Below are 9,264 nucleotides of genomic sequence, written 5' to 3' on the forward strand. Positions count from 1 at the left end.
CTCGTGGGCACAGAGACTCCGGTGTGCCCTCTTGTCGGCACAGTGGTGGGACGTCAAGGATGTGAAGTTCAGGTAACGTGGATCAACATTTGTCATTCATTTGGGATCGACTTAATTCAAAGGAGCTGAGCCACTCTGGCCAGGCACTGAGTCAGGGGCGGTGCGGGAGATGAGTGGGACTCTGGCGGCTTTGAAGAAACTCACCATCGGTGGGGGGACATCCCCTAAGCACACGCACCCCTGGGCCATCGGCTGCCCCGCTAGCTCAGTCTGAGGGGGCAGGGCTGCTCCTGTGAAGGAGCCCGGGCCGGGGGCCCTGCCACGGGGACCCTGCCACTACCTGGGAGCCCTCTGGGGGTGGACAGGGGCTGCTCCCTGCCACCAGGCCATTTCCTCTCCCCCGGTACATGGCTTGACCATGTCACTCAGGCTCCCAAGCAGCGTGGCCGTGGCACTTCCAGCGTGGCCCAAGCGAGTGCGCCGTCCGCTCGGGAGGGGTCCTGGGAGCTGTGTGCTGAGGACTCCGCAGCGGCCCAGGCCGAGCAGCTCTGTCCACCACTCGGCCACACGCCTGGGATTTCGCGTTAGCACAAAGGCGAGACTGACTGAGCCCGAGAGTTGGGGGTTTTGATTCAACCACAGCACGTTACAGAAACACAAGAACGCTGGTGAGCTCTTAGCTGTCCCCTTGCACAAGTCCAGGCGGGAAAGTTGAAGGAAAAGCTTCATTTCTCCCGAGTGATGGACAGACACCTCCCTCGTGGTCGCATCAGTCCTGCAGCTCCTCAGGGCGTGCTGCATGAGGCAGGGAGGACCCCGCAAAGACGGGCCTCCCTCTGGCCCCACCGGCCGCCCAGGGGCAGTTTCCTGTCAGTTACTCTATTTCCTGTTGCAACTGCATTTAGCGCTTGGCGAGTCAGCTCAACGGCACAGTGTAAGGCACGAAGGACGCAGATTCTCGCCTCTGGGGAAGCACCGTCGAGGAAGGAAACCCCACGTGGACAAAGCCGAGTCCGGGAGCCCCACGTCCTGCCCAGTCCCCGCATTCCTGGCTGTGCTGCTCTAAGCAAGCTAGTAGCTTCTTGGGGGCTCAGTTGTGAATAAAATGAAGGCATAAGAGAACAGAGACCTCCCCCATATCCTGAGGACCCCTGGGACACGCAGCCTGAAGCAGCCTGCCCCAGGCTGGGGCGTCAGACGGCTGCTCAGACCGTGGCTTGCACGAGCCGGGCACGAGCAGGCACCGGACAGACCTGAGTTCAAGGCTCCCCGCCCGGGGCTTGGACCACACGACGAATCCGCTGCCTCAATTTCCTTTTTCTGAATGACAAGGTAATGGCGAAGGGGGGGGGCGCTGGACAGCAGCTGGCACAGGCGCTCCAAAACACCCCCTAAGGTGACGGCAGCTACCTGCGACAGTGCACTCGGGAGGAAGAACGGCAGCTCTGCAGAGGCCTGCCAGGAGTCTGACCAATGTGGGCGTTGAAAAATCAAGTTTCAAAGAGTGGGGAGAATAAAGGCGAGGCCTCGTTCCAGAGGGACGAGACACGACGCAGGAAAGAAAGCGGGAACGTGGTGACGAGCGCAGCGGGTCACTCGGGCAGCCGTTGAGATTCCCCGGGAGCAGACACGGTCTCTCCCTGTGGGTTACCGGTCAGCACGAGAGGCCGCCACATGTGACCGTGGCTGTCGCGGCTCAGCCCTCAAACGTGGCATCGCCGACAGCGGGCAGCAGGGCCCACACCCCAGTGGGCACCAGAGCGTGGACTGGCATCGCAGTGTGAGCAAGCATGCCGCTCGCCTAGAATGTGGGCTACGCCACTGACCTCTCAGAAAGCACCGCCCAGGGGAGGCAGACCATTGCAGCGTGGTAGGTGAGAGGAGGCTGCTGGGGGGTGAAGGCGAACCCCTCGCTGTGCATGGCTGTGACCTCCGTGGGGAAAAGGGCTTCTGCAGAACTTGCAGTGACTGACCAACGTACACCCAGCCCCCCGGAAGCTGGCACAGCCAAGGAGGGCTCCCCCAGAGCCGCGAGGAGAGCTCAGCTCGTCCACACCTCAATTTTAGGCCTGGTCTCTGGAATTGAGGGAGTAAGTGCCTGTGGTTTCCGGCCGCCTGCGTTGCGGTCATTTAGTCTGGCAGCCCCGGAAAACTGAGAGAGACATACAACTGCAGGCGATACCTGAAACTCGACCAGAAGCTTTATCCACGGGAAAAAAACCAAACCGCTAAGCAAAAGGCATCTCAGGGACAACTGGAAAATGGAAGTATAGACTGAGAGCTGAGCGGATGCCCTCAAATAACTGTAATTTTGCATAGCTACTGTATGGCTCTATAGCTGTGTAGGCGACTACCCCTGTTCTGAGGAGCTGTGTGCAGAAATACTCACGGATTAACATGGATTACAGGTGCAAATGTTAACAAGACCAGTTTAAAAGTTCTATTAGGAAATAAAGACAAGAAGGTGGGTTAGGAGAGAGCCAGCCTGCTCTGTGTGGACACCTCGCTGGGGCCGGCCTCGGCTCTGGCACCCGAAGCCGCTGGACTCCGGAAGCTGTGATTCTGCTGGTCTCGCACAGCTCCCATCACGCCACTAGCCTCACGATTTCGCGTTTGGCTGAGAGCTGTGAAGCCACATGACCAGACTTCGTCACTCTGAGTCTGGGAGTGGAAGGAGGCTTAGGAGGATCTGGACCTTTGGACCAAACCAAGTCAAATCAACCAGTGACTGTTGGCAGGACAGAAGCGCGACCAGTGGTTTGCAGTTTTCAGTGATGCTGGTCAGGTGTAGGGGTGCAGACAGGCCCCCGCACTATCGGCCGAGGCCCTTGGCTACCTCCCCTGCCCCTCCAGATCTTTACTTCATCAGCTATAGAGCAGGCGAATCTACACTCCTCACAAGAGTGGGAAGATTAATCAGACAGAAAGAGAAAAATAGCACAGCAGGCGCCTGGCTCTCGGGGAGCTCTGGGTGGGGCAGCGTGGAGGGGCTCCCACTTGGCTTGGAGCCTGGTCTCACCCGTGGGGGACCAGCCAGCTTGACAGCTGCATTTGATTTGAGCCCCATATTGCTTGTTCCAACTACTGCTTCTGGAATGAAGTATGATTGACAAGATTTATCCCAGGGAAGCGTCTCCTGATGAGACGTGAATTTCATGATGACGCTTTGTCAAGAGCCATCACCTCTGCCGGCAGGAGCAACTGTCCAGAGACCGAGCCGGGCTTAGCCTGTGCGGGCAGTTCCGGCGCGCATGCGAGCAGGCACTGGCCACGTAACAGACCGCAGAGTTAAAAGCCAGCAGGCACTGCACAGCCGCGCAGGGGAAAGAGGTCAAGTCAAGGACACAGTCCTGCAGGAAGTTGTCCTCCTCGTCACACAAGTGGACGGAAGCTGGAGATGAGCAGCATCAGTGCCTGAGGGCACACAGGCGATGAGAGGAAGAGCTGGCTTGAGCCGAGAGTGTCTCTTCCTGGAGCCCCAGGTCAGTGCCTCCCAGCCAGACTGGAAAATTCTACCCCGGTTTCACCCACAGAGTGAGGCGGCTGGAGGAGACCTGCCCGGCCTTCACACAGGGACGCTCCTGACAGAGCCGTGGAGGCCGACAGGGTGAGAAGCCAAAGAGGAGAAATGAGGCAGGCCACCCACTTACACCGTGTCACCAGGGCCAATACTGATACCTGGAAGCCTCGCAAGCCAGTCTGGAGCTAACCCCAGCCCTCAGGTGAGGTGTCTGCCTGAAGCCCCAGCAAGGAGCAGACAGAGGGACCATTTACCTGGGGCCCAGGGGACAATCCTTGACCTTTATTCTAGACTGCTAAGCCTCTCCGACTATTCAATGGAACTACAGACTCTAGGCCCAGAAAAATGCACCTGACTACAAACACATAAAGTTTTAGGGGGCTGGGGCCCTCCCGCGACCCTAGCACATCAGGTTAAGCACACTCAAGCTTAGAGGATTTAAGGATTTCAGAGACTGAACCAGCTTTCTTTGGTTATTCAAGGGTGTGAGAGGGCCACAAGTCCCAAGGGCCAGCACTTCCTAGGAGGCCCCTTGGGAACCTCAAAAACAGTCCTGAGAAGACCCGGGAGGCAGCCTCTTACCCTAGATAAGGTGAGGTGCTCACCCGGTCCAGAGTCCTCACTTAAAGATGGGAGCGGGCTTAGTAACATGGACCAGAAGTTTCTAAGTCACCGGGCTCCAGAATTCAAAGCCCTGGAAGGGCCGCTCTCTCAAAGCTGCAGTCTCCCCATCGGAAAGGTGAGGGCCGCACAGGTACCACCAGAGGAGGGCTGTCGGGGTGGGAGGAAACGAGCACCGGCCGCACTGGCACCTCGCATGTGCTCACGCGGCAGCTGGGTGACTCTTACAGCTCCCTGGTCACCTGCATTGCCAGAGCGCAGCAGAGGCCCCGAGGAGAAGGGCCCTTGTCTCGGGCAGGAGAGGACATCATCGCAGAACACGTCAACGGCAGTGAAGTAAGTAGCCAGTTTGACTTTCACCCCAGGGGTCAGAGCAAGCCCTACTTCTCAACCCACCGAGCCAAGAGGGACTTACGTAGATCGGTGCCGTACTTAAGGCCCACTTTGGGCACCCAGCCCTTACTGCGGAAGTAGTGGTATGCCATGTACGTTGTCCTGAACGTTGGCTGGATCGTGGTGAAAACATTCCAGAGGTTCACAATCGTTAGAGGTTCCTAAAGATGTTGGGAAAACTAAGGGTCATTACGCCTGCAACAGGCATCAATCAGGGCAGGTCTGCACCAGGATTCACGGGAGATACACATCGCTCCGGGCTCACGCTCGCTCTAGCTCTCCCTGCAGGCACAAACACAGGTTTCCCTGGGGCCCACGTGTCCCTAGGTGTCTGCAGGTAAACGTGGGCCACGTCCATCAAGGTTGGCGTGTAATCTTTTCCGACTGCTGCACAGATCCTCATGAAAAACTACTAAATATCAGGCATATTCAGAAAAGCCAAACGATTTCATAAAAGCTTAATGAAAGAAAAACAAATAAGGAAAAGCGCCCTTTAGTCTGGAAACTAGAGACTCAAGGCACAAAGCAATAATCTGACGTTGTTGCTCATGCAGGAATTGAGGTGAGAGAGAATATTGGGTTCAGATAACTTTCTGGAGTAGCCATACCAAAACTTACGGTAAATACGCACACAAAAAATCCAGGCGTGTTTGGAAAGGTTCTTGCTGTACCTCAGTGCTGAGTGATCAGTTATTCAGTTCATTTAGAGTTGAGTCACTCAATGAGATTTGCTCAGTTTGGCTCAGTCTAAAGATGTAATACCATAGCTATGAGTTAAAGGGATTTTTTGGGGGGTTGGTTTGTGTATGTGTGTGTTTTCCCAGTTGTTTCTAAGGTGGAAAGAGCCCATGTGTGTGGCCTCAAGCCCCAGTCAGCCACACTCTTGGAGGGGGGCTGCGACCCCCCCGGGGAGCCCAGCCTGTCCAGATGCTCGCTCGGGCTGCAGGAGCAGCTGGGATGCTCGGGAGAGCAGCGAGGGCCCAGGAGCGGAGGCAGGGTGGCCACGAAAGCCATCCGGGGAAGTGATGATTCACCCACCAGCCAGACAACTGTTTCCAAACCACTTAAAGACTCAGGAGAAAGATGTACACAGTTTGCATCTGACGGCCGATGACACGATGTGCTCCTAAGAGCAGAATAAAACAGACCCTCTCGTTCTGTTTATGGTCTGCTTACCTTTCTGTTTGTAGTTTTAATTGTATTTGAATTGCTCTGCACAGGTATTACATTCATCTGGTTGAAAATTCAGAAAGTACCAAACGTGGACACCAAGAGGCCCCCTCCTGTGAGCGCCCGGCCCTGGCTCCTCAGAGGTGGCCAGTGAGGGTGTCGGCATCTCTGGGGCGCCTTCCCAAAGGGCAGCAGCTTCCGGGCAAGACCCCCGGGCTTTCGAGCTGCCGGACGTGGCTCAGGCCCGGATTCTAAGCAGATGGGCCGTGGAGAGCTGAGCCGCTCACCTCCACTGAGGCTTGAGGGCACCAGGAGAAGCCTGAGCAGCAGGCTGAGGCTAGAAGGACCGTGAGAGGCCTGAACTACAGGGCTGGTCGTTTTCATTTTGTTTCGCTTTTAGTCCTGTGGCAATACAGATTTTATGATCATTAGAGAAGAGGCTTGCTCTCTCCTCAGATCGGGAATGGAATTCCCTCCAAAAGGGTCAAAACTGACTTGCACCTGAGCAGCAGCAATTCAGGACCCAAGGCAGAAGCTTCGAGAAAAATTCTGTTCTTATTTTACAGCGTGAAAGTACGTGCATCTGGACCCTCCCTGGTGGTGCCGCAGGTTAAAGCGCAGCACTGCAAGTGATCTGAAGCTGCTTCAGTGAGAGTTCGATCCCTGCCTGCCCCCGAGGTGACCCACATGGCGCGGCAGACAGCTCCTGACCCGCCCGCTCCTCCCCTCAGCAGTGGACTTTGTCAGTCTGCCTGTTTTGCTCCCGGCTCTGTCTCTGGTGAATCCTCTCACCTCCTGCACCCCAGTTCTATATGAATAAATAAATAAATCTAAAAAAAAAAAAAGAAAGTGCATGCACTTGTATCAAAGCAATATGTAAGTAACGACAACTGGCTTCAAACAGCAGGAATGTTTTTCGTGGATTGCAGCGAAATCACAAACTTACCTTCTCACAGTAAATACTCAGACACCCCAGGGCATACACCAGGAAGAAGGCCTGGAAAGAGCAGGAGCAGAAAATACCCATGAACAGCTGCCCCACATTCCTGAGAAAGTATCTTACAGGCTAATTTCCCTGTGCCTCAAATACAAATCAATGTACTTAGTGGATTGTCAGAAAAGTCATGACATCATCTTTCTGTTTTTCAAAGAAATGCATTATGACTTTTCTGACAACCCAATATATTATCATCTAAACGATGACTTCATTTGCTATAGAATTATAAATATTATAAATGGTATGATAAAAGATAATATAAAGGATAATCGATATTTTAATAATATAAACAATAAAAATTTGATATCATTTGATAATATAAATGATGGTCTATAATAATACAAATGATATTCTTTGATAAATGATATTCTAATGATATTGGTGGTGTCTTCACAATGATTAAACATAAATGATTCATTCAAATTTCAAGGATACAAAAAAAATCTAAGAGATAAAGAGGAGCCTCACCGGCTGGTTTAAAATCAGTAAGAAGCTGTGAGTACAGGGAAGACTTCTGTGACTCAAGGGGAGGTGGCCCAGGGCTACCAAGCTGTGACTTGGCATTAAGACGGTGACAAGAACAGGCCCCAACTCTGCCCGGCGCTGACCCCACAGGGCGGAGGCATCCGATGACAGCCTAGGCCACGTGAGCCCCCAGCTGGCCCCACACTGCTGGCCAGGGAGCCCCAGCGAGGATGGGAACGTTCTCCATGCGCTGCCCGGCGTCTGAAATGTGGCCGCCAACTGAGGTGGCATTTTGTATCGCGCTTAACCTTAATTAGTTTAAGTGTCGCAAGTAGCTACGGTCTCCCACAGAAGACTCAGCTGTTTGTAGAATGGGGAGAGGAAGTGAATTATTCAAAATACCCTCTCCTGCTCTGGAAGGTCCTGCTGTGCCCTGGGGCCTCTGCCGGAGAGGCGGCACCGACTGGGCGAGGAGGACAGGCGGACACTCCTCTGGACACGGCCACAGGGCTGCGCCTCCAGAGCAGGTGCAGTGCCGGGGGCAGGCGTGGCTGGGGCTGGGCACAGACACTAGCAGAGAGGCGGGACTGGCTGTCAAGTGGCCAGGAGGGAGGAGCCCCAAATCAGAGGGAGGCTACAGTGTCAGAACGCCACTTTTGAAGTCAGCGATGCACTAAGTAAAGGGCATGTGGGTGGTAGTCGTGCGGAAGGGGACACCTGCGTCCACGACCTACCCGGCCGTCATGACCTGGCTTAACTGCGGTCTATCAAAAGCTGGTGAAAATTAGCAACGTAACATTCAGCCAATCTGAAGTTCTGATGTGAAAAGAGGAACCTGGACAATCCTGAAGCCCCTGAGAAATGACAGAGGGAAGGCCCCCAAGTGCCCCGCTCAGCACTGAGACCTGAGGCCGAGGGGCGAGCTCCAGGCAGGCCTGCCCAGGGCAAGGTCAACTCCGAGTGACAGCTCCAGTTCCGAGCGCCAGTTTCTGCACTACGCTCGGGAGCACGCCTTGAGTTAGTCTCAGCTACCTGACTGCGGGGAACGTACCTCTTCCAGGCTGAGCTGCAAATACTCAAAGATCCCGTGTGGATTTCTTCTGCAGACTAGTCTCTTTTGCACCAACTGAAGAGAAAGAAACAAACATTTCAGGACAAATGTTATGGGGAGGGGCCCGTATTTTAAAATGAAGTCTCCTCACATCCTTGCCTAACTTGACCACACAGGTTATCAAAGGCTGGTCTGATACCGTCACGGGATGGATGGCGGTTTGCCAACTGTCTCTAATAAAGTTGGATTTTTTTGGATTTATACTGTTAAAAAACAATTTATTACTTAGTAGAAAGTTTCTGCATTTCTATGATCACCGTTTTGATTTTTTTTTCTTCCAGCCATTTTCCTCAGTTGGGGTCATTTTCTTGGTCCCCTTTTTCCCAGCTGTCTCAGCAGCTGCTCGTAAGTCTTAATGAGGCTGCTGGAGCCTCAGGCGGGTGTGGCACAGCCGCTGGCCACCAGAGCGTTCCAGTTTGAGCTCTTACAGGTCCTTCAAGGGGACCTACCTCCCACGGACTGTCCCCAAGTCGACTTTTAGATGTTTCCTTAATAGCTGCCCGCCAGTGCTATCCTCAAGACCGAGGGTACATGTTGCTGTTATTATTTTTTTTTTAACTCTACTGGGTCTACTTGGGTGTACACAATTTTAAAGAGCTAAGTCACAAACTTCCGCGGTGTCCGTGGAGCAGTTCTCACGATTGTAGAGCCACCAGGCTGAGTCCGACCCGAGGTTCTCTCGGGCCGTGTCCACACCTTCCCTGTGCGGGGCTTGCGGGGTCCCAGCCAGGGGCGCGGGAGGGGCCCACCTCTCTGGGGGTCGGGCCTGGCTTTGGAGGAAGGGGCCTGTCTTCTCTGCTCACCTCTTCCCGCGGGGCGTCCGGCCCCGAGCTCGCGTCTCTCCCGGCTTCCTCCAGCGGCACGCGCTCCTCGCCAGGCCTCTCAGGGGCGCAGAGGCCACCGGCCCCGTGCTCAGGCTGGCCGCCACCCCGTGGCAGCACCGCGTCCCCTGGGCAGCAAGGGACCTCTGCCACGCGTGCACCCGGG

At 54.7% G+C, this 9,264-nt stretch overlaps 1 protein-coding gene across 1 annotated transcript in view; it reads right to left on the bottom strand.

Annotated features, from left to right (window-relative positions):
• Positions 1-9,264, bottom strand: part of TSEN2 (TSEN2 tRNA splicing endonuclease subunit) — a 23,059-nt gene that overhangs the window by 4,402 nt on the left and 9,393 nt on the right. The window contains exons 5-8 of the mRNA XM_012732084.1: positions 9,081-9,264; positions 8,218-8,292; positions 6,651-6,701; positions 4,538-4,695 (exon numbers count right to left, since the gene is read on the bottom strand). Coding sequence (XP_012587538.1) covers positions 4,538-4,695; positions 6,651-6,701; positions 8,218-8,292; positions 9,081-9,264 — 468 coding nt within the window. The remainder of the gene's footprint in view (positions 1-4,537; positions 4,696-6,650; positions 6,702-8,217; positions 8,293-9,080) is intronic.

Source organism: Condylura cristata, unplaced genomic scaffold (assembly GCF_000260355.1).
Source record: "Condylura cristata isolate star-nosed mole 26May11 unplaced genomic scaffold, ConCri1.0 scaffold00033, whole genome shotgun sequence".
Lineage (NCBI taxonomy): Eukaryota > Metazoa > Chordata > Mammalia > Eulipotyphla > Talpidae > Condylura > Condylura cristata.